The sequence below is a fragment of the Salmo trutta genome, chromosome 2, assembly GCF_901001165.1.
Source record: "Salmo trutta chromosome 2, fSalTru1.1, whole genome shotgun sequence".
In the NCBI taxonomy this organism is placed as follows: Eukaryota; Metazoa; Chordata; class Actinopteri; order Salmoniformes; family Salmonidae; genus Salmo; species Salmo trutta.
In genome coordinates, this window is record NC_042958.1 from 56,520,774 (window position 1) to 56,545,755 (window position 24,982).

General features: G+C 44.3%; 1 protein-coding gene across 4 annotated transcripts; it reads right to left on the reverse strand.

The window, feature by feature from the left end:
* Nucleotides 1-1,662: 1,662 nt before the first annotated feature.
* lmf1 (lipase maturation factor 1) lies at nucleotides 1,663-24,982 on the reverse strand. 4 transcript variants are annotated; one of them, XM_029706430.1, is made up of 11 exons: nucleotides 24,730-24,982; nucleotides 24,115-24,424; nucleotides 23,207-23,217; nucleotides 17,303-17,451; nucleotides 9,288-9,353; nucleotides 5,949-6,116; nucleotides 5,220-5,400; nucleotides 3,785-3,938; nucleotides 3,356-3,539; nucleotides 2,665-2,777; nucleotides 1,663-2,209 (listed from the first exon to the last, which is right to left on the reverse strand). In XM_029706430.1, the coding sequence occupies exons 1-11, from the start codon at nucleotides 24,926-24,928 to the stop codon at nucleotides 2,044-2,046; spliced, it is 1,701 nt and encodes a 566-aa protein (XP_029562290.1). In that variant the 5' UTR covers nucleotides 24,929-24,982; the 3' UTR covers nucleotides 1,663-2,043. The 4 variants fall into 4 exon arrangements, with proteins under 4 accessions (XP_029562290.1, XP_029562317.1, XP_029562309.1 ...); XM_029706457.1 differs by lacking the exons at nucleotides 23,207-23,217; nucleotides 24,115-24,424; nucleotides 24,730-24,982 and adding an exon at nucleotides 18,381-19,682; XM_029706449.1 differs by lacking the exons at nucleotides 23,207-23,217; nucleotides 24,115-24,424; nucleotides 24,730-24,982 and adding an exon at nucleotides 18,294-19,682.

A 24,982-nucleotide genomic window follows, 5' to 3' on the forward strand; every position in this document is an offset into this window, starting at 1 on the left:
TGTATTCAGACCCTTTGCTATGAGACTTGAAATTGAGCTCAGGTGCATCCTGTTTCCATTGACCATCCTTGAGATGTTTCTACACCTTGATTAGAGTCCACCTGTGGTAAATTCAATTGATTGGACATGATTTGGAAAGGCTATATAAGGTCCAGTGTATGCATCCCAAAAATATATGAGGGATTGGAAATTATGCATACAATTACAGCAATATTAAAGCTGTTCTACCCCCTAAAAAAAATCTGTGATTTGTCAAAGACCAATTATTGGAAAAAATATAAGAATTGGGCTGCTTGTTTAGATGCAGCCTCTTTATTTCAAGTGGACATTACATTGAGTAAAATGTTCTGTCCTAGTATTCTTAATGACTGATATCAAGAACTTCATATAACAAGTGTCCTATCAACTTCATGAGTGATTCACATACATGCAAACAATTGATCCCAGTCAGCTATAGATTCAAATTCTAAAAGATATTGCTTGTCCTAGAGTTGGGGGTAAGACACCAACCCCCTAATGTGCCATAACAAAGGCTACTCTGGTTATGTGAACATGTCAAGAACTATACGAATAGCAGGACCCATTGCCTGTGAAACATGGTATTATGGTCACTACACTATTTGTTTTCATATAAGCTATTCACCCATCCTACTCATTTATCTTCTTGCAAATTGCCCTTTGGGACAACTAAGTTCTATACCCTCTTGCTGAGACAGTAGAAAATGTTTTGTAACTTATTTGTGCGTGTACTTTGTGTTTCTTATTTGGACTGCGTGAGGGACATGAGGTTGTCCTGTCCCACTGGCTTGACTAGACGTCCTCATTAGAAGCAGAGGATGTTCAAAGCCTGGACCTGCACACATCAAAGTAAAGCTACACCCATCTGGATGGCTCACTGCTGCCTGTACAGACAACACCATCATCTCCTCCACAACTAGCTAGAATAATGAAACATTTCACAGAGGTAACTTACCACTTTTTTTACAGCGCTAATTTATCACATTTTGGAGTAATAACTTACCACAGAATGGGTCAGAATTGGTCCATGTATATCCTGACACACAGGTGCCACCAAATGTTGTTTTTGCCTACAAATTGCGAAACCAGCAGCTGTATTAAGTGTAGGTAAGCATCAATATTGAACAGACTGTATACACCATCTATGATGGAAAACAAACAGTGCAGCTGACTCAGATATTTGTGATGAGGTGAACACAACTAAAAACGGACATGCCGGGAGGAAAGTGCATTGTGGGATACAAGGACTGGTAGGAGAATTGTCTCAACAGGGTTCTCATCCATTGCGGTTGTCACTACTCTGTAGGCTGAACACACACACACACACACACACACACACACACACACACACACACACACACACACACACACACACACACACACACGATGACAGATACACTTCTTCCACTGATGAGAACCGTCCCTTTTCATGCATTTATTCATTGGATCCCTATCAGATCCCCATAACACAAAGACAAACAACGGTTAGGGGAATTTGTATGTAGTACAACACTGCAATGTCAATCTAGTCATTTTATTTGAGGGAAGGACTCAGGCTCTTTCAGTGGATGATTTAAAACACCAGATTAGTTGGACAACCTGCTTGGCGTAACGAACAAAAGGCAAAAATACATAGAAAGTCTAGCTTTGTTCCAAAATAGACTTTTTATTTTCAAAAGACACAATGTGTGTAGAGTGTCTGTCTTGCGATGTGAGCCCAACATGGACTGTGCGTCATCCCTCAACTCTCCTATTGTGGCAGAGTGGCATATCCCTATTCACGGGAAGGATTGATCATTCTTTAGTGCAAATGGCAACATGACATGCTGGAGACAGGCAACATAGAGGAACAAAACAATTGAGAGAAAAAAATTCAGAATGGCACAAATTCCCGATATCAGGGTTCTCATGTCAACATGTTTGCTTTCAGAGCATATTTGACCCCAAATTATAAGGGGGAGCGATACCTCGGTCTCTCAGGCATTCATCGCTCATAGAATACAGTGTGATTGGTCATACAGTAGGTCAAAGGTCAGGATGGGGCCAGTTCCGGGACTTAAAATATCCCCTGAGAGCAACCAGATCCACAGCGGGGAAGTAGGCTCCAATACGTTTCCTCACCCACCATTTTCCCTGGGGACCACTGCCAGGCAGGGTGAACCTATACTTGAAGTGTTCTCCTCGGACCCACCTGGGGAAGGAAGAAAGGGGGGTGGGGGGAAGAGAGAGAGGAATGATTAGTGTGACTGACAGAGAGAATACAAAGACATTTCATATCAAGAGGAAACATTCCACTAGAGGAGGCTAGAGGACAAGGATTCTTTTTTTAGTTTTTTTTAAGAGAATGTGAGGCTTGCACATATTATAACACAGACACACGTACACACACACAACCTTCCACTTCCAGTCTGCCTCAGCACAACACTGCTGAGATCGGTTACGCCTTCAATGCAGCTGTTAACGGCAACTTCTGGCCATTTTAAACAAATTAAATGTACGTACTAAATAAACTCACACAGTATGTATCAAACTGATTTACGCCATCTTATGTTTTTATTATGGACAACCCTGTAGTGGAGTACATAGTTTATGAGCTTTAAAAATAAGGGCTAGCAGTCTCCTCTGTGTTTGTCAGTGGAAGTGTACCTGGGGTTGTCTCTGCCCTGGAAGGGGTTGTATTCCATCAGTGAGAGGATTGATGTGTCGTTGGCCAACAGTCTGCCTGCTATGTGGATCACCCACTCACTCTGCTCATAGGTCTGGGAGAGAGGGAGAAAGAGAGAGGAGGGTTAAATACATGGAGAAAGAGGGTGTTCTGAATAAGAGAGAAAAACAGTTGACATTTGAGTGAAAGATCAACTGTCATATTGAACAAAGCCCTCAATCTGAAGCAGTCTACCATTCCAAACTTTTGAGCGGATATTGAGCTGATCTGCAACATCATAAACCTTCCCCCTCTTGCCAAAATGTCTGACTGGGATTTTCTTGGTTCTGGGATTGGATGTAAAACCAGCAGGAAACCCTATGCCCTGAGAAGGGGACAATAAAACAGCGCGCCACACGGCCGAGTCTCTGGCCAGAATTACACCTGAGAGAGCTGTAGCAAGAGTTGAGAATAGTGTGGGCAGCTAGCCCTGACAGAGGAAATTACTCAGAGCAGGTAGTTCTGGGTCCAGACTTTACGCAGAGTTAGCCAGCTCACATCCAAGGCAGGAATTTCCCACAAAACCAACAAACAGTAAAACAAATGAAACAGAATCCCTGATTTTTATATGTCAACTTAGAGCCGGGTACTGTAGATCAAAGGTCTTTGCTGAGTCCCGGACTCTGACTGTACCTGGAAGGCAGCGAACCACATGAGCCAGTCGAGCCTGTAGTGGTAGGGGGAGATGAGGCAGGGGCGTCGGGTCAGGTCCCCTGGCTTACACAGGAACTGGTACTCCTCCCACACAGCCTCTGGGTCCTTAGGGTCCTCATTCAGAGTACCCTGCAGAATCACCTCAGTCCGCTCCTTAGTGATACTGCACAGAGAGGAAGGGAGGGAGAGGGGAGAGAGAGAGAAATGGAGGGAGAGTTTTGGGGGAGGGAGAGAGGGAGGGAGCCAAAGAAAGTTAGGGGTGAGGGAGGGAAAGTTAAAAAGGATGGCAGAGAGTAGAGAAAAGGAGAGGACCAGAGCAGAATGAGAGGATGTGGCAGTTTGGACTGATCAAGTGGAGAGATGTAGAAAGTGTTGTAATAAAATGAGAGAGGAAGAGGAGAACGATACCTGCCGAAGGCCCCGTAGGTGTTGACGATGCGGAGCGGGTCAAAAGACGTGTTCATCACCTGTTTGGAGCTCAGCAGGTTCAGCACTACAGGAACGCTCAGGTAGCCAATCAGAACGCCCAGAGCCACATTCACCACTCGACGAAAAAGCATACCTAGGATGGAGAAGAGGTGAAAAAAAAGACGAAGTGTGTGTGCCTGTGTGTGTTTGTCTGTGTGTGTGGAACTCAAGATCCCTCTGGCAGTAGCCAGAGAGAGGGGCTTAGCCTATGAGGTCATGAGGCATTTAGCCACTGACAACTGGAGGAGCTGACAGCTCCAAATCCCCACGACCTGTCTCGGATTGAAATGCCAACCCGTCAACCAGTCCCACGCATGTTAAAACCATCCATCAGAACTATACCTGTTGTTTAACTTAAATAATGGACTTTTATGACCCCCCAAAAATTCTAAAAAGCAGCCATGGTGCAGGTAGAGAATGTTAGGGCCACTTAGCAGATATATTACCCAGCATAAAACTAAAGCCATTAGCGATTCCTGGGAGACCAATTAGCTAGAGCCTATGCCTGCTCTAACACACCACATGGGCATTCCTTCCTCACTTTCTAACTTTCTCTCTTCCTCTCTCTCCATCACCCTCTTCCACATCATCTCCAGCTGTCTCTCGCTCTCGTTCCATTCCCTCCTCCCTCTCCTCAGCTGTCCCAGCAGTAATCCACACTCCTCCCATCGTGTCCAAATCATAAACTCTTTCCTTTATGTTCATGTGCCAACTGCTAGGCACCCAGTCCCATTGGTAATGTGTGATTAGTAATGCCTAATAACCCCTGCCAGCACCCTGGTGTTGTCTACCATCTGTCAAGGCCCTATAGCCTGCTAGCCCGCTCCAGATGTGCCTACAGCCAGGTGTGGGTGTTGAAGACGGGATTGGAGGGTGGGGAGTGGTAGGGTGCTCATGTGGACCCACTCAATGACTGCTCTTTGGGGTTGTAAACACACACAAAGCTAAGCCAGGCACGTGAGAAGGGGGAATCCATACACACACAGCGCGGCTGGTAGAGACATCAGTCAGGCCTACCCAGTGGAGCGGTAGTCATGTTGAAGGCTGATGTAATACCTCTTCTTCTCTCTCTCTGCCTGCCATCATTAGTCCCAATCATAAAACACACAGACAGGATCGCAGGGCCTCTAACGCCAACTGGCTGAAAATAAATACCCAGAAATCCAGGAGAATACTAAATAACCAGAAATCCAGGATAATACCCACAACACCTTAGCCCTGTCTGTATCGATTTCTTCATTTGTAAAGTTGGGTCTGGGCTGGGGCAGAGAGTGGTGTAGGTTGTGAGGGAATGAAGATAGAAATAGATAATTATATTTCTATGGTGTGTGGGCTCTAACTCCTTTACGAGAAATCATGTCTGTTTAGTAGTTACCCCTGGTGGGTTTGGGGGTCCATCCTGCTGCCTCCTCAGCCTGGAGGTCCAGTACGGCTTGCTTGGCCCCTCGGCCAGAAGAGAACAGGAATCCCAGAGAGGCATCGTCAAAACAGGCCAGACTGGGAACTATGGTCAGCCAATTGAGGAAGCTCAGGTTCCCACTCACTATCAGAGTCACCTAGAAGAGGGAGGAGAGGGTAGGAGGAGAAACAGAGGGGAGGAGAGACAGGAGAGGAGAGACAGAAGCGAGAGGAGGAGAAAGAGGGGAGGAGAAAGAGAGGAGAGGAGAAAGAGGCGAGGAGAAACAGAGGCGAGAGGAGGAGAAAGAGGGGAGGAGGAGAGAGGAAAAACAGAGGAGAGGAGAAACAGAGGAGAGGAGGAGGAAAGAGAGCAGATGGGGAGAAAGGATAAGGAGTAGTATTTTGATTCCTCCAAAGGTACTGCCAGAAAGATAGCATGATATGACTGATGAGGATCATCTGCTTTGGCTAATAGTTCAGCATACTGCAGCGGGGAAAGTCCTGATTTCCTGTATTCATTCAATTATAGCTGGCTCTGAATAACACTCCATTCAAACTGATGACTGCAGTTGCCATAAAACTGCTGTCATGCACCAATGGTTCCACTAGGTGGCAATGTGACGTCAGAGCTACTCCAGGTATTCTTAGGCACAGATCTAGGATCAGTTACCCTCCCAAAATCCTAGCCTTTCTACTGTCATCTCACCTGGAACACTATCTGCAGCGTCCCGTTGACCATGCACATGCGTCGCCCCAGGAAGGTGAAGAGAGGGACGATGAGCTCGATGAAGTGATTGGACAGAACCTCGAAGCGATGGAACCACCATGGGGATTGGTGCATATAGTATGACATGGGGTTTGGCACCGGCTGAGTCTGGAGGGAGAAAGGGAAACAGAATGAACACAGACAGACGGAGACAGGCAGGCACTTTGTCAGACACACACACACACACACACACCATGGAATTGCACTGTGTGGTTATCAACAGTACATCTCCAGAGATAGCATTATAGAGGGGAGTCAGTACCTTCACGCCTTATTTTGGGGCCACCTAACCCACCACATCCTTCCAGTCTCAACCACAGAACTGGGACGAGCCAGAGAGGACCAGACACTGACCCAGGGAGAGGACAACCACAACATGAGTACTTCCAGGTCAAGGAAAAAGCTATTTGTCTTAGTTTCAAAAGAACCATATCGATACTCAAATATGAGCAATGACAGAGGGATAGAAAGAGGCAAACGAAAGATAAGTCATTGCCGTAGCATGAGTGTTAAGGTGTGTTTTTGCATGTAATGGTAGGGCTAAGCTAATGAAAGCACAGCTCGTCACAGATAACTCTGAATGACTATGTTTGCATGGATTTACATGGTGTCACTCCAATGACTGCATTTGCATGGCGATGAATGGCTGTGAGATACTGTATAACTTAACATCCCCACCAGCTTTCCCACTGGCTACAATGACTGCCCAAATGACACCTTGTGCCAAACATGAAATGTAGCTGATCTTAAATGTAAAATAGCTATAAAAAAAATAAAAAAAATACCCCTCATTGTTTTGGCATAAAACCATGGGACAGAATGGCGTGGGGAAACAGTGTACAATTATAACGCCACACCTTCAGGAAGGTTTCCAGAGCTAAGTAAAGCTACTGCCTATTTTAGAAATGTCCTGAGAGAGCTCTTTCAGTGCAGAACCAGACAGGGCTGGCGCGTGAGAGAGAGTGTGTGTGAGAGAGAGACACCACACCCCCAGACAGCCTAGGGCACCGAGCCTGCAACCTCAGATAACCAAACATACCCAGTATGCAAACAGCAAACAAACTAACAGAAAACGAAACACCCACCAACCCCCCTCAGCCAGCCTCACATAGCTTCTGCAGTCTTCTTACCCATGATGCATTGCGCTGTGTGGCCCTGCCGTGAGTTTTGAGAGATTGGAGGCTGAAAGGGAGCAGTGTGTCAGCGTCAAAGGGGGGCAGGCAAACCTTACCTGGCGCCCTTGGCTTCCGGTAGAGGGGGTAGGGTGGGTGGTGGGGGGGTTGAAATGTAAATCCGCTTTACCCCTGGGGGTGTTGACAGGTTAGGAGCTGGCAGGTCAATGTTTAGATGGGGATATAAGTCTTCAGGCTCCCATGTATGCTTTTCCATAACCCCAGGTTAAACAACAAGGACATCCAGGTTGAACACAAACACTATTGGAATGTTTCCTATCATTTTTTAACACTTTTTGTCAAATTCTACAATGCGTTCATTTAGTCTCTGATCCATACAGGTTCCCTTGGCTGACCACCACTGTTGCCAGAAACCCATTAGCCTCCACGTGAAGCCCTAACAAAGCTGACATAATGTAGGCTGATGGATCTGTAACAGGAGGCTCAATGGGCCTGAATGAGACCCCTGTTTCTCAGCAGACTCTCTCTCAGATAGGCGTGATGGTCCACAGACAAGAGGTCCCTTTGAGTTAACAGGGTTTAGAGAGGAAGGTGGTAAGGGGGTATGATGAGGTGCCAGGCATCCCTCCACACCTCTCACCGAGGAACCCCCAAGACAGAAGCAGCCTGGAATAAGGGAGGTTGCGGGCATATTTGGACATAAGTGTTGTGAGGTAAAATTTCAAGGCAACAATTATGACAATACTGATAGGGTAGATTAGTGACAAATTAACATGGACACAAAAGGTACATGACACAAATTAACATGGACACACTTACCCACTTAAAAACACACAAACAAACACACAAAAACAAACACTAACCCACAAATAAGGAAGAGAAATCTGAAAATCGTGGCCACGAATTTGAAGCCATGCTTGACCAGTTAGACATTTTAATGTCTGTTCAATGTTTCACCCACCCTGTCTGTCCCCCTTATAAGGTAGCAAATTAGGCCATTGAACACACAGTTAACTCTAATCAACCTCAAATCAGTTCAACTGGTCTCCTCCTTATATCATCATGACTCTTTATGGCCTATAACTTGCTAAAAGGCAGGCTCTTAAAATGGCGGGCATAAAGAAATTAATGAGGAGTCGTATCGACCAAAGAAAATAACCATGTTTCCCATTTAATGGGAAATCCACCCAGCAGGCGAACAGAGCAAAGAGAAGCAGTGCTGGCCAGGGCTAACAGACTAAGCATGGGTTTGTCATATGTTAAAACATGTACAGTGAAAACCTACTATACAAGGAAGAGAGATTCCTGGTGTCAATAGTAGGATGAAGTCGCCCCTGAACATTGATCCAAGGTCAGTTTAATGTGTCCTCCCCTTGATGGTTAAGGTTAGGGATTTGGTGAGGGGAAGCTGATCTGAGAGTAAGTTCTACCCAGACAGAGCATGTCAGTACAGTATGTATGCATCAGTACAGTCCAGCCTAAGGACAGTAGACCGTTCAGGGACTTTTTCAAGGCCATAAAAAGCCATAGTCAGTCAGACTCCAGGGAGACGTGGTGTATTCCTGGTCTCTGTCATTAGACAGAATGCTCCACGCCGTCTCATCTCCCAGCTGTGTGGGTTATAGCCTAGAGATGACACAGCTGTGTTCTCCCTTCCTATGGACAAAACCCAACATGGGGCTTGTCTAGCAGCCGTTGTGGCAGACAGTGGCTCCCAATGTCCCATCATATGCTAAGAAATATATCGTCACCCACTAAGTAAACAAAAGTCATATTTCTTATCCAGGACCAAGACTTAAACCATTGCCTCAGTCGGTTTCAATTGAACTTTTAAGTCTATGTGTAAGCTTATTGTTTAGCCAGGGGAGCTCTGCCTAAGGAGAATATATAGCTTGGGGAAGCACTGGTGTGTCCACGGCCAGCCAGACAGGAGCAGTCGATCCAGCGGTGTGGCACAGGAAGATAGATAATAAAGTGATTAGTTTAACTCAGTTTGGGACAGCAGGCGATTGATAAGGCTCATGTGCCAAGGCCTGATCTCTCAGCACGACACAGCACAGGCCAGGGGAAAGCCCTGACGACAAGATACCAACAAGCACTGCTCACAAGGATTGAGGGAACTGTGTTGCACTGAACGCACACGCACCTCGTAGTGGTAGTCCATGCACGTCAGGTCCCTCCAGCAGCGGTCCCCTCTGATCTTTATCAGCCCCTGCAGGGAAGACGATGACATGTCAATCATTGATCTCAACTCAAGGTGACATTTTTATGGTGCAGACTTAAAATGGGACCCTCCATCTTTACCATCCCCCTGGCCAGTGGTTCTGTCCAGGTGTGTTAGTTTGTGGAGAGCATATCATTGAGACATACAGCAATGACATGTCCTGCGCCAATTGACCAACATTCTGTATTAAAATCAGTAGATTTTGTATTGGATCGGTCTGTATCTAATTTAACATCCTCTAAATTACCATGAAACAAAAACTTCAGGCCTACTACCATGTCAATACAGCATATAATCAGTGATCATTCAATATGAACCATGACAGTAGGAAGGTGTGCTAACAATCACAACCAATTCTGAATGATTGCAAGATGTGGGTTGGTATGATACAGTTTGTATGTACATTAGATAAGACTCCATATTCAACCAATCTCCCTCACGATGGCCAAAGCAGCATATTACTTGTGTTGGTACCTAGCTAGCACTAGCAAGCTAGCGGTTAGCGGTTAACTCTGAAGCGCCAATGGCTAGCTAATGGTGAGAGCATAGCTATTCACACAGAGGCACTCAAACAAGTATCATGTAAAACAACCTGTTGCATAAAGGCTCTTTCTGCTCGTCAATTCTGGCAGAATAAACATTTATATACAGCCCAGGCAGAAATCTATTTGTTGTGATTGAATAAACTGTCTCCATTCAAGCCTCTTATAAGTTGCAGTATTGTCTCCCTGTACAAATGAAGAGAACGTTTGTTGTATTGCAAAGAGGAGAGGAAGATTTTATTGCACTAATTAAATTTCCACTTTCATGCATTCCTCTATGCGTCTGTTGAGGTACAATGGAACTTTACATCACAGGTCACACCATGACAGTGTGTGTGTGTGTGTGTGTGTGTGTGTATGTCGCTGGCTAGATGAAGACAAGGCCATAGAGGAGCTCAGTCCGTCTATGGTAACTCTACTGGGCATTAAATACTGTGGCGCTGTGTCTTGTCCACTTGAACAGCTCCTAGTAGCAGCTCTGTGGGTCTGTAGTCGTTTCTAATCTACCACTCTTCGTTCTAAGCCTAGTGTTAAGGCACACGGTGAAGTTGCCCCTACATGTCAGTCAAAATTAATAATATACAGTGCATTCGGAAAGTATTCAGACCTCAATGACTTTTTCCACATTTTGTTACGTTACAGCCTTATTCTAAAATGGCTTAAAATTGTTTCCCCCCCTCAATCTACACACACAATACCCCATAATGACAAAGCAAAAACAGGTTTTTAGAAACATTTGCCAATTTTTAAAAAACAAACCCGTGAAAAACGACATTTACATAAGTATTCAGACTCTTTACTCAGTACTTTGTTGAAGCACCTTTGGCAGCGATTACAACCTTGAGTCTTTTTGGGTATGACACTACAAGCTTGGCACACCTGTATTTGGGAAATTTCACCCATTCGTCTCTGCAGATCCTCTCAAGCTCTGTCAGGTTGGATAGGGAGCATTGCTGCACAGCCATTTTCAGGTCTCTCCAGAGATGTTCATTCAGGTTCAAATCCAGGCTCTGGCTGGGCAACTCAGGGACATTCAGAGACTTGTCCCGAAGCCACTCCTGCGTTGTCTTGGCTGTGTGCTTAGGGTCGTTGTCCTGTTGGAAGGTGAACCTTCGCCCCAGTCTGAGGTCCTGAGCGCTCTGGAGCAGGTTTTCATCAAGGATCACTCTGTACTTTGCTCCATTCATCTTTCCCTCGATCTTGACTGAAAAACATCCCCACAGCATGATGCTGCCACCACCATGCTTCACAATAAGGACGGTGCAAGGTTTCCCCCAGATGTGACACTTGGCATTCAGGCCAAAGAGTTCAATCTTGGTTTCATCAGACCAGAGAATCGTGTATTCTCATAGTCTGAGAGTCTTTAGGTGCCTTTTGGCAAACTCCAAGCAGGCTGTCCTGTGCATTTTACTGAGGAATGGCTTCCGTCTGGCCACTCTACCATAAAGGCCTGATTGGTGGAGTGCTGCAGAGATGGGAGAACCTACCAGAAGGACAACCATCTCCACAGAGGAACTCTGGAGCTCTGTCAGAGTGACCATCGGGTTCTTGGTCACCTCCCTGAACAAGGCCCTTCTCCCCCGATTGCTCAGTTTGGCCAGCTCTAGGAAGAGTTTTGGTGGTTCCAGACTTCCATTTAAGAATGATGGAGGCCACTTTGTTCTTGAGGACCTTCAATTCTGCAGAAATGTTTTGGTACCCTTCCCCAAATCTGTGCCTCGACACAATCATGTCTCGGAGCTCTATGGACAACTCCTTCAACCTCATGGCTTGGTTTTTGCTCTGACATGCACTGTCAACTGTGAGACCTTATATAGACAGGTGTGTGCCTTCCCAAATCATGTCCAATCAATTGAATTTACCACAGATGGACTCCAATCAGGTTGTAGAAACATCTCAAGAATGATCACCGGAAAAAGGATCCACCTGAGCTCAATTTCAAGTCTCATAGCAAAGGGTCTGAATACTTATCTAAATAAGATATTTTAGTTTATTTTATGTTTAATAACTTTGAAAAATGTCTAAAAACCTGTTTAGCTTTGCCATTATGGGGTATTATGTGTAGATTGATATAAAGATTTGTTTTATTTAATCAATTTTAGAATAAGGCTGTAACGTAACAAAATGTGGAAAAACTCAAGGGGTCTGAATACTTTCCAAAAGCACTGTGTGTGTGTATAGAGATAGAGATAGATAGGAGATATGTTAGGCCTCCATGATATTCACAAACAAAACAATAGAGACAGGAAGACCAGAGACAAGCTGACAAACTTCCACGTCTGAGATTGTGCAGCTGGTTTCGTACGACTGGTTTCGTGTCCCGTGTTGGTCAGTTGGTAGAGCATGGCGCTTGCAACACCAGGACTGTGGGTTCGATTCCCACGGGGCACCAGTATGAAAAAGTATGCTCTCACTACTTAATGTAAGTCGCTCTGGATAACAGCGTCAGCTAAATGACTAAAATGTAAAAATGAGTATTCAAGTTCTCTGACTCTACTAAAGCAACTGAATGACCCGAGAGAGCGAGGGATTTCTGTTGAGCGAGAGAGGGATGCATTGACGGATATGAAGCTGGATTTAATGTGCGTAATCATATTAAACGAAGCATGAACAAAATTAAGAGAAAAATGAGGAAGGACAACAGCTGATGTGGGCTGTGACTAAGCTATCTGGCTCGGATTTAATCTCCAATTCTAGGAAATAAAAAGCAGCACTGATAAAAGACGAGCGGGAAAAATGGAATTAAAAGCTGGTTAGCGATCCATTACATTCAAATGAGCTTCAGAACATTACGGCCGACTCCGAAAACAGTCAAGGGGGAGAAGTAGTCTTTACTCGTTTTCCAACTTGCGTTTCCTCTTTGGATGCCCCAGAGAACTCAAAGCCACACCTCTATCTGCTCTTTGCACAAACCTATGAACCAATGCAGTTACCAGTGCCTGCAGCCACACACACACACACACACATCTCAGTCAGAGCTCATGCATAGGTTCTCTCCTCAATGCTCTCATGCACCACACAGACCAGTCCTTAAGGTCTCTGTCCCTCTCCACTAATGCAATAGATGCTGATTGGTGAAAGTAAGGGTCTATATTGCAGGCTGATATATCCCTGGGGGAGCAGGGATAGAGGTTTGGAGGGACGGGTAGATGCGCTCTCTGACGGTGGACGCCTAATTCATGGGTTACTTTTGCTATTTATCAGCGAGCATTCTTGCATCTACAACATTACAGATAATCTAATAAGCACGCCGGGAATGTACTTTCTCTTGAAAAATGTGATTCCATTCATTTGAAAATTATCCCCCCTCAGCCTCCACCTATCAGCTGGGCTATAAACTTAACCAGGATAAATGTAGTTGTCTGCTTGTGCCACCCGCCTGCTGTCCTAATGCCATTTCAAACAGGATTGTTTACTACCTGCAGCGACGGAGGGCCATTAGGAATATTCTATGTAAGTGCAAGCAGATGTGCTTCTGGTGTACATGAATAATAGTGTTGTTCTGTGCTCTATTCCTCCAACACAGAGCCAAAAGAGAAGAATTAAAGGCTTGGAGAATATTAACAGTTCTTAGGGGGTAATAACTCACTGTTATGCAACATCAACTGCAGTTTAAGCCAGGGGTTAAATGACACAGACTGGAAGACGGCCTTGGATTGGCAAACCGTAATGTTCGATAAGGTATTATGATTTCTGCAGGAAATTATATCAAAATGGCCCTTTGAAATGAAAGAGCATGGGAAAGAAACTTCATATGACACATGTGTAGAGGGGGAAAAACCCAGAATCAAAATGTATACAACAGCTTAAAGCACTAGTCTGTCTTGGCCACGTATAATCAACTACAACAGGACAAGCGCTTAAATCCTTATTTCTTCTGAGAAGACTATTCAATAAAAAGCACTGAGACTTCAACTCCAGAAGAAGCAGCAAGGACACATGCAAACTCACCTCGAAAATCTCTTATTTAGACAACTAAATCAGCATTGATGCTCTGTGAGAATGTGCAACCAGGACATATTACTGACACATTGTTTATCATGGGGCACGGAATACACAATAACTCTGACTTTGTTAGGCCACATTGGGGTTATCAGGGCATTAGATTCTGCTTATAAATCATTGGGTGTTGACTATAATACTATTCAGTCATGAGGATGATCAATTCCCATTGTCCCATATTCTGACCATGGAGTAGGCCAGTTTCCCATTCCCTAGAGAACCTAGGTGGTTCGACTGCAGCGTTATTAGGGAGGCCATTTTGACAATCGTTTAACGGAAAGGCCTTTAACGATATTCAGTTGTCACTGAAGTAGTGCTTTGTGTTGTTAACACCACAACAGAAAATATGAGAATAGTTCTACTTTGTCAACAGGCATAGAAACAGTGAGTGGTTGGGTGCAGGCAGCCATTATCCCATGAAATTTGTCAGCCACCATTAAAAGAAAATCCTGGCCATGACAAATTGAGTCGATGCATGCGACTCCAATAAAACACCATTTGAGCGTTTTGTTCCACAGCACTGGGCTCCATCCATCCACACCGAACCACAGAACTCCAGGTGCACGTTGGCTGGAGTCCTTCGCAAATGTGCAAACGACAGCGAGCAAGTCCGTCTATTTCCTGTTTGGGTGCCGCGCAGAGATTTATGCAGACTCCCGACAATAAAAGTAGGGTATGGTGGCAAGGAGAGTGAGCGGTGAAAATGTCGTTGCTGGTTTGGACGGCTGTAAGTCAGGGACTGAGTAGAGAGAGAGAGAGAGAGAGAGAGAGAGAGAGAGGCTGGGCAGGCTGAGGTAAGCAGGCCCTGAGGATGTCATTAGCACTACCCAGACCTAGAAAAAGCAGGTCGACCCGGGACAGTCGTAAAAACAGAGACTCCCTGCTAGACGACAAGATACGCTAATGTATGTACTGTACGGCTGATAACTGTCACATACGAGAAAGACGAATGGGATAGGGGTTTGGTTTCGATTTTCTTTTACTATGCTTCCTACAGTGATGATACTTCCTAAAAATGGAATTCACTCAGTGATAACCAATCATCAGTGTAAGAACCACAGAAACAACCAACACCCAATGACACTGCTTTCTCCCACTGGCAGCCATTGGCATCCAAAGACAGTCAGTAACCAGTTGCACACTGGATCAAGCCAGCATCCATTTCCCTACAAAGGGAAAAAGCCTATATACTTACATGTAGTATATTTTTCTCTCCCCCCAAAAGAGAGAACTTTCATTTGGCGTCAGGGGTTCATTCTGACTACAGTAAATGAAACAGTGACGTGGCCTTGGGCTTGACCAGAGAGAGGGGCCAAGGGACGTCCTAAACTCGAACACCCCTGCCAGCTGCCTAAAGGTACACCTCGATGCCCCTGCCAACCTAAACAGGAAGGCGTTAAACACTCCCAGAAACCTTCAAACATGAACATGTTTCTCCGCAGGATGCAATCAACTACATTACAGTGAGTCTTTTATTCTGTGTCATTTTTATGCTACGTTGACCTCTCACCCTCGGTAATTCCCAATACTGGAAAACAATGATTGTTTTATGCGTAGCTCCCCCTACCAACAATGTCCCAAGTCCCATCAACAATCTTCGAGACAATAGAGAACTCCGAGGCCAATTGGGGCCAGGGCCAACCTCAAAACTCATCAACAACCCAACGACATGGATACGGGCCAAACCAACAAACAGCCTGCAGGAGACACTTCCTCGAAAAAGTGATCACCCCGAAGGAGAATGGAACAGTCCAACCAGACAAGCACTTTACTGTATTATGGTTTTACTGGACTTCTTCAAAAAACAGGAGCATGGGGGAGATGCTCTCCATCATTGCCTGGTGCACTCTTTCTACTAGGCCTACCGTTCCTCCTGCAGGAGTGTGAGATGTGATACCTCGTGCAAAGGCTGTGAGACAGCTAGTTTACTGGCCAGGTCCAACCTCTACCACACCCAATCATGGGGCACCACACCAGCACCCTGATTACCATGATTGTATTTCACAGCTTAAACGCTGACACTGCCCTGTGAATCAGATCCCATTAGCACCACTTAGCAAACTGCCTGGACTTACCCACTGATGCTAACAGCCTGGATAATGAAAGGAGGTGTGTACGCACACACACACATAGCTTAGGACACAAAAGCAGAGGAACCATTGAGGAACAGGGTAAGAGAAAGAAGTGTGCTGCCAGAAGGGATATTTTTAACATGTGAGGAAGGGCCTGACTTGTAAAGTCACTCAAAAGAGAGAATCTGTTTAGATGAATCTGCTGAAGTAAATTAGCAAAGAAGAAAATGTGATGTCCTCAATAGCACTGTTATTCAACAATTTTGAAATAATTTGACAGCATACGCAATCAAGATTGGATAAAACAGACAGAAAGTAGACATTGAGAAATAAAATCATTGAATTGGGTTATAAACTGATGCTTTCAGAATCCGAACATGAAACCAGTCAGGACAAAGTTTCTTCTTCCTTAGGGTCCCTTCGAAGTTTACTGGCTACATCCCCTTCACTTAAGCGGTTCTCAATAGCAATCTAACAGTGGTCAACCACAGACCAAGGGATGGATTACCCTGACCTAGTCTAACCAACACTTACATGACAAACACTGAGTGAATGTAGCATGGCTTTTATAATGGACTATACTGTATTTACACTGCCAGTGTAAATCTAAGGAACTTAAGACATGACAAGAATTTCCTAAAAAGGTTTCAACTTTAACCTAATGTCATCCAAATATCAAGCTCTCAGTCAATTTTCTAAACGATATGCTTTCAATTATATATATAAAATTTAAAAAATGGAACCCAGCTGCCCCGACCACAATAAAAATCATGATTACCCCGTGATTAAAAAGCTGCTTATTGGTTAAGCCTCAGCCGGGTCTGAGGGGACCTAAAGTGCGTTTCTGTTTTGAATAAATGTGTTGTAATGGCTTCGTGTCTAGGGGAAATGACAAGAGGGGCTTGTACAGTTGTAAGCACTTAAAGTCAATCATACTCTTGGCACTGGGGTAAGCTGAATGAACATTTAGCTCCCTCGTCGCTCCGTCCTCTTTATGGGCCTAATAGAAAAACACTTTGGGCATTGTGGCAGGTTCCAACCCCCACGTTTTAAAAGACAACAGTGTTTGGTTGGGTGTTCTCTCTCCACTAAACCATAAAAGAGACAGACAAGTTGCCTGACTGACTGGTTCCATATTTGCATTTACAACGTGTGTTTTCCTTAGGGATGGTGTTTTGTTTTGACCATAGAGAAGTGTCTAAGCACAGTAAATACTTATCTTATAAACACGGGAAAATTCCATCCGTGTCTTTTCCACAGACTATGAGGTGAATTCGGTGTCAGTGTGACAGATGTGTGTGTGTGTGTGTGTGTCACTCACGGCCCCAAGCATGATGCGAACGATGAGCCAGCGGAAGGTCCAGATGGAGATTAGCGAGGGGGGGCAGCGAGGGGGCACCTGGGACAGACTCCACACAGGACACAGGAAGATCCCCAAGAAGCCTGTCTCCAACAACTGACTCTCCCAACCTGAAGACAGAGGGAGAAGTGAGAGGAAATGGGGGAGAGAGAGAGAGACAGAGAAAGAGGGGAGGAGAAACAGAGAGAGAGAGAGAGAGAGAGAGAGAGCAAACGTTCAGAGAAAGGACATCAGGGAGAGGGAGAACAGGAGACAGGGGTTTCAGGAAAAGGACAGGGGCATGATGAATAGTCAAGCAGATGTGGGGAGAATATAGAGTGACAGTGCATGTGTGTGTGAGTAAGGATGGAGCATGATACGGAATGAGACGACTAAGGAGAGATGAAGACATGGGATATATGAGAGAAAAGGCGATTGCTAAAGGTCAAGTGTGGCAAAGTTCAAAAGTGACCACATCTCTCAGCAAGCGAATGGTGCATGGATACATACATCAGGGGAGCTACTCAGTTACCACATCTGTGATGAAGTAGGGAAAGTCAAAAAGTTAAGACTGGGGAGAGTTAAGAAGTGGGCAGCAAAAAAAAAGCTAATTCCCCTTGTGCATGTCACTTTGCATGTTTTTTTAAAGAATACTCTGAGCTGCCCTCACCATTCTGAAGCATTACTTACAGTCAAAGCAAGAAGAGCAGCCGGGGATGCTTTGAATAACCAAAATATGGACTGCTGTAATTGTAGAAGGGAATTAGGACCAGTTATCCGTCTGTCTATGCAAACATCACTGTTCTGGAACGATCTCTATCTGTCATTCTACAATGATGACCACAGATAACCTCCTCTGGCTATGTGCATATGTCCCGATGGCCAATCACTGCAGGCTTGTTCATAAATGTAAAGTGAAAAGGTTCAGAGGTAGTGTATGTGTGCCATCAGGGATGTGTGTGAGTCCACGCACCCATGTATAATACAAACACGTCAGTCGATCTAATTCCACAGACTGGCCTGATGTGAATGCAGCAGAGGGCTCCCAGTGAAGGCCCACCTGCTCCAGTCTCTCCTCAGAGAGATCCAGTGTGATCTGTGCAGCTGTTGGCCTGTTCGCCCCTCTTAACAAAGGCAGTCTTTGTAGCCCTCGCCCAGTGGACATGCAAACAGAGAATGACAAAGATGATGGCGAGAAAAAGAGAGAGAGAGATCGAGGGACACAGAGTACAGTATGTAGTTGAACAGTCTTAGGACTAAAGAGAGGAAATAAATGTATTCTTGGTTTTGTTTTAATTTCTTTTATCTAACACTGTCTCTACAGTGTTAGATTTCCTTGATAAACGGGTCTTCTGTATAATGAGCGAGGGAACGAGAAAGGAGAAGAAAAGAAGAGACCACAAAGCCTGACCACAGACATCCGACTGGAGTTTTTCACTCCAAAGTGTCATTAACCAATCAGTGAGGTCAAATTGATCTGGGCTCTTATCTGAACTAGCGCCCTACATCCAGAACTATTTAAACTCAGCCCTGCAGCGATTAGATTGGAGTCAACAGTCTGATTGAATTGAGTTATTGGGATGACAACAGAGGAATCCTGCTGAGGCAACAAAAGACCAGCTGAAGCTGAAGCAGCCACATCTGCTAACCCTGGGCAGTGCTGATCTTGGATTAGGTCCTCCCTGTCCATATAATAATATTCATTATGATCTACTGTAAAAGGCAAAACTGATCCTATTACAGCGCTCCTACTCTGAGCCACATTTTGAATACAGCCAGGCCCATCCAGGGCCAGATGTTTACTGAGGTCTGAGGATAATGGGGTTTTGGGTGGCATGATACACTGACTCTGATCTCTATGCCAATAGGCCAATAGAGACTAGTGAAGGGCATTAAACCATGTCAGCCGAGTGTTGATGACCACCGCCAGAGCGATGATGAGATTATGTAATCATCCCAAACCTCTGACTATGACCCAGAACATATTAACACATCTGAGCTGAATGTGATCGCTTCATCAAATGGGATAACAAGGGCTCAGTAGTGGTTGTTGGAAGGTTAGATAAGGGCTCAGTAGTGGTTGTTGGAAGGTTAGATAAGGGCTCAGTAGTGGTTGTTGGAAGGTTAGATAAGGGCTCAGTAGTGGTTGTTGGAAGGTTAGATAAGGGCTCAGTAGTGGTTGTTGGAAGGTTAGATAAGGGCTCAGTAGTGGTTGTTGGAAGGTTAGATAAGGGCTAGGTTGTGGAGTGACAAAGAGCAGGCTGTTACAAATCTCAGGTCCAGGTTTCTCAAAAGCGTGTTAAGGCTAAGTTAAAAAAAAAAAAAAAACAGCTTCTATCGCAAGGCCATCAGAGAGGCTGCTGTCTACATTCAGACTTGAAATCACTGGCCACTTTAATAAATGGATCACTAAGCACTTTAAATAATGCCACTTTAATAATGTTTACATATTTTGCATTACTCATCCCATATGTATATACTGTATTTTATACAATCTATTGCATCTAGCCTATGCCGTTCGGCCATATATTTATATGTACGTATTCTTAATCCATCCCTTCACATTTGTGTGTATAAGGTAGTTGTGGAATTGTTAGATTACTTGATAGATATTATTGCACTGTCAGAACTAGAAGCACAAGCATTTCGCTACACTCGCAATAACATCTGCTAACCATGTGCATGTGACCAATAGAATTTGATTTGATTCATCGTTAGAACGTTCGTGGAGCATCATTAAATCTCTGAGCAGTTTCACAAAACCATTGTTACGCAAGACCCACTTGTTATTTCCCGACTGCCTCAGACCACTTGTCGGACAGCTAAATGTGTCGTTAGAGGTGCTGTTTTTGCCTTTCTGCGTCACTTTATACACAGAAGACCTCCGCTAAACATAGAATCAAGCTGTTTATATGTTTCTCTGTGACCGCCGATAACAGAATTAATTGTTGACTGCAAATAGGCCTTCACAGTTGCCAGTGTCTTTGCAACTGTTACAAACAAGTGAAGGATAGAACGTTTTTATTTGAAATATCTAGAGGACTGCATAAACAAAATACATTTTGAAATCAATTCATTTTAAAGGGATATTTCGGGGTTCCCCAGAGTGCGATGAACTCGTGGATACCATTTGTCTCTTTTTATTTAACGAGGCAAGTCAATTAAGAACAAATTCTTATTTACAATAACGGCCTGGCTAAATGCCTCCTGCAGGGATGGGGCAGGGATTAAAAAAAACACATTAAAAACACAGCATGGTAGCAACACATCATGACAACATGGTAGCAGCACAAAACATGGTACAAATATTAGGCAGACAACAGCACAAAAGGGCAAGAAGGTAGAGACCACAATACATCACGCGAAATAGTGACAGATGTGGCTAAGTGTCCATGATGGAGTCTATGAATGAAGAGATGGAGATGAAACGATCCAGTTTGAGTGTTTTTAGCAGCTCGTTCCAGTTGCTAGCTGCAGCAAACTGAAAAGAGGAACGACCCAGGGATGGGGTCTCTGTATGCAGTTTGAAGAAAGTTGCTAACAAGCGCTGGTGCAATTGCTAACTAGTATTAGCACAATGACTGGAAGTCTATGGGTATCTGCTAGCATGCTAAACACATGGCCTTCCATGCTAACAGATACCCATAGACATTTACATTTACATTTAAGTCATTTAGCAGACGCTCTTATCCAGAGCGACTTACAAATTGGTGCATTCACCTATAATATCCAGTAGAACAAACACTTTACAATAGACTTCCAGTCATTGCGCTAACTTTAGTTAGTATTGGCTTGCAAAATTACCTGCGTCAAATCTGTGATTTTGTGCACTATTATGGGATAACCATTAGCCGAGCTGCCTCAATATTTGCAGCCATAATATATAGGAGATAATCTCTAAGTCTAGGAGCCGATCTGTCGTCAGTATTGTGGAACAATTCCTATTAAAAAAGGTAAGATTCAAATGGAGAAAGCTGATCCGAGAGCAGTGCTGACTTTCTTGCAATCCTATCAGTATTGACAATTGTCCCAGCGTCGTCCGGGTTAGGGGAGGGTTTGGGCGGCCAGGAAGTCCTTGTCCCATCGCGCTCTAGTGACTTCTGTGGTGGGCCGCGCGCATGCGCTCTGACACGATCGCCAGTTGGACAGTGTTTCCTCCAACACATTGGTGCAGCTGGCTTCCGGGTTAAGCAAGCAGTGTGTCAAGAAGCAGTGCGGCTTGGCAAGGTCGTGTTTTGGAGGACGCATGGCTCACGACCTTCGCCTCTCCCGAGTCCGTACAGGAGTTGCAATGATGGGACAAGACTAACTACCAATTGCATATCACAAAATTGGGGAGAAGGGGTATAAAAATAAATAAATGGTACAAGTCAAAAGTTGGGACACACCTACTCATTCAAGGGTTTTTATTTGTACTATTTTCTACATTGTAGAATAATAGTGAAGATATCAAAACTATGAAATAACACATATGTAATCAAGTAGTTATCAAAAAAAGTGTTAAACAAATCAAAATATATATTTGAGATGAGATTCTTCAATGTAGCCACCCTTTGCCTTGATGACAGCTTTGCACACTCTTCGCATTCTCTCAACCAGCTTCATGAAGTAGACACATAGAATGCATTTCAATGAACAGGTGTGCCTTGTTAAAAGTTATTTTGTGGAATTTCTGTCCTCAATGTGTTTGAGCCAATCAGTTGTGTTGTGACAAGGTAGGGTTTGGTATACAGAAGATAGCTCTATTTGGTAAAAGACCAAGTCCATATTATGGAAAGAACAGCTCAAATAAGCAAATAGAAATGACAGTCCATCATTACTTTAAGACATGAAGGTCAGTCAATGCGGAACATTTCAAGAACTTTGAAAGTTTCTTCAAGTGCAGTCGCAAAAACCATCAAGCACTATGATGAAACTTGCTCTCATGAGGACCGCCACAGGAAAGGAAGACCCAGAGTTACCTCTGCTGCAGAGGACAAATTCATTACAGAGTTCAAGTACACGGAGTTCAAGTAACAAACATCAACATCAACTGTTCAGAGGAGACTGCGTGAATCAGGCCTTCATGGTCTATTGCTGCAAAGAAACCACTACTAAAGGACACCAATAATAAGAAAAGACTTGGTTGGGCCAAGAAACACCAGTAATGGATATTAGACCTGTGGAAATATCTCCTTTGGTCTGACAAGTAGGTGAACAGATTATCTCCGCATGTGTGGTTCCCACCGTGAAGCATTGAGGAGGAGGTGTGATGGTGCTTTGCTGTTGACACTGTCTGTGATATATTTAGAATTCAAGGCATACTTAACCAGCATAGCTACCACAGCATTCTGCAGTGAAACACCATCCTATCTGGTTTGCACTTAGTGAGACTATCATTTGTTTTCAACAGGACAATGACCCAACACACCTCCAGGCTGTGTAAGGGCTATTAGGACCAAAAAGGAGTGATAGAGTGCTGAATCAGATGACCTGCCCTCCACAATCACCTGACCTCAACCCAATTGAGATGTTTGGGATGAGTTGGACCGCAGAGTGAAGGAAAAGCAGCCAACAAGTGCTCAGCATATGTGGGAACTCCTTCAAGACTGTTGGAAAAGCATTCCAAGTGATGCTGGTTGAGAGAATGCCAAGAGTGTGCAAAGCTGTCAAAGGCGGCTACTTTGAACAATATAAAATATATTTTAATTTGTTTAACACTTTTGATTACAACATGATTCCATGTGTTATTTTATAGTTTTGATGTCTTCATTATTATTCTACAATGTAGAAAAAACACCAAAAAAAATAACACATGGAAGCCTAAGTCCCATCGCTATCGGGAAACCGGGTCCAGATGGATGTTGTAGACTTACAAATGTAATTGAATGTAAGTAGTTAACTTACCAAACGAATACCTGTAAGGAGAGGAAAAAATAAAATAGATCAGCATAAAAATATATATTTTGATCTGATTAGAGGCTTGGCCTAACCTACATTATGTACCAAGCACTTACCGCAAATTGCAATACTGTACCCACAATTGTACATATCACATTACATGTGTCAGAAGTTTATAAAGATGAAACACTGAATAGTGTTGATAAATAAATCGACTTACTCCTATTAAAACACACTGGACTAAAAAGCGGGACATACCAGTAATGACCCTTTTAGACTAATCAGCTAACTGAATCAGTGTTGGCATGATGGCCTTGAAGTCTCCAAATCCACATTCAGAACATAAGAAGCAGATGCTGAATTGTTTTTAAAATATCTTCAGGAATTGTCTACCCTCTTCATCTTATTCTTCAGAGCCACTGAGAACTTCAACAGAGCTGAGAGAATGAGGGAGAACGGTCATGTGTTTGTCTGTCTGTCACTGTTGTACAGTCTATCCCTCCCAAAGACTTGAGACTGAACTATCTTCTAGCCACAACACAGAGGCCCCATCAACATGTTCTCTCACTCACTACTGGGTCCCCTCCCACAACCCTGGAAACTACACCCTACCACACACATGGAACATAGACAGCAGTGTGTGTGTGTGTGTGTGTGTGTGTGTGTGTGTGTGTGTGTGTGTGTGTGTGTGTGTGTGTGTGTGTGTGTGTGTGTGTGTGTACCAGTGGAGGTTGCTTAAGGGAGGACAGCTCATAATGATGGCTGGAACGGAGCAAATGGAATGGAATCAACCACATGTGTTTGACATATTTGATACAGTTCCACAGATTCCGCTCCAGCCATTACCACGGGCCCGTCCTCCCCAATTAAGGTGCCACCAACCTCCTGTGGTGTTTTTCCAACCCATCACTCACCAGATCTGCCCCACACTGACCAGAGAATGGTAGAGCACCCACAGCATGGCCATGATGATCATGTTGGCAGTGCCAGTCAGCAACACAAAGCCTGACAGTGCCATCCCCACCAGGGCAATGCCATCCAGGTTGGCATCCATGTCCGTCCAGTCCAGGAACCACAGGATAGAGGGAGTGTAGGCGAAGGCAGACATATCGATCTTGCCCCCCACATAGCGCTTCACACTGAGAAGGTAATCCTTACAGGGCAAGAGGCCTCGCTCTCCTATCAGCTGTTTGTTCTGGTTGTAGGCAACAGTGAATGCAATGACTACAGGGAGAGAGGTGGAGGAAGTGTGAGGTGAATAAAGAGTTCTAGTACTCACAAACCTGTCTGGTTCATTTACGAATGTGACAGGAGAACAATTGCTATGCTTCTTGGTAAATGGTAACGTGAACAATGTGTCCATGTCTACTTGAACATTAAATTGGTTTTAACTCCAACTACCACCATAGAATACACACATGAAAACTGACGAGAATAATATAGCCTACGCAATGGTCTGGAAGCTAAGTTATAATGGAGCCAGTGCATCAAAACTCGCTACATTGTCACAATATCACACTCGAACTTACAGTAGATGAAAGCAATGGAACGTAGAAGTACAATTCGAGTGAGCCAGTAAGTCCCGGTTTGCAATGTAACCAATTCTTTCTTCTTTGCTTCGCAAGTGTCCTCTTCATTATTTGGGGTGTTGTCATCTGAATGTGTCTTCGATGTTTCGACGCGTCTTTTTCGCAAAGTGTTTTCAGAACTCTCACTGTGAGTCGCCATGTTGGTTAACGCTCTAAAAACCACGTGATCAGAGGGCTCGTTCAAGAGTGTCGA

Excerpts from the sequence above, each read along its gene's own strand:
- lmf1 (XM_029706430.1), bottom strand. The coding sequence starts at position 24,928 with ATGGCGACTCACAGTGAGAGTTCTGAAAACACTTTGCGAAAAAGACGC. Across the intron at positions 9,354-17,302 it reads TTCGCATCATGCTTGGGGCC|GGGCTGATAAAGATCAGAGG; the intron begins GTGAGTGACACA and ends TCTTCCCTGCAG. Across the intron at positions 5,401-5,948 it reads CGCTGCAGATAGTGTTCCAG|GTGACTCTGATAGTGAGTGG; the intron begins GTGAGATGACAG and ends TCCCTCTTCTAG.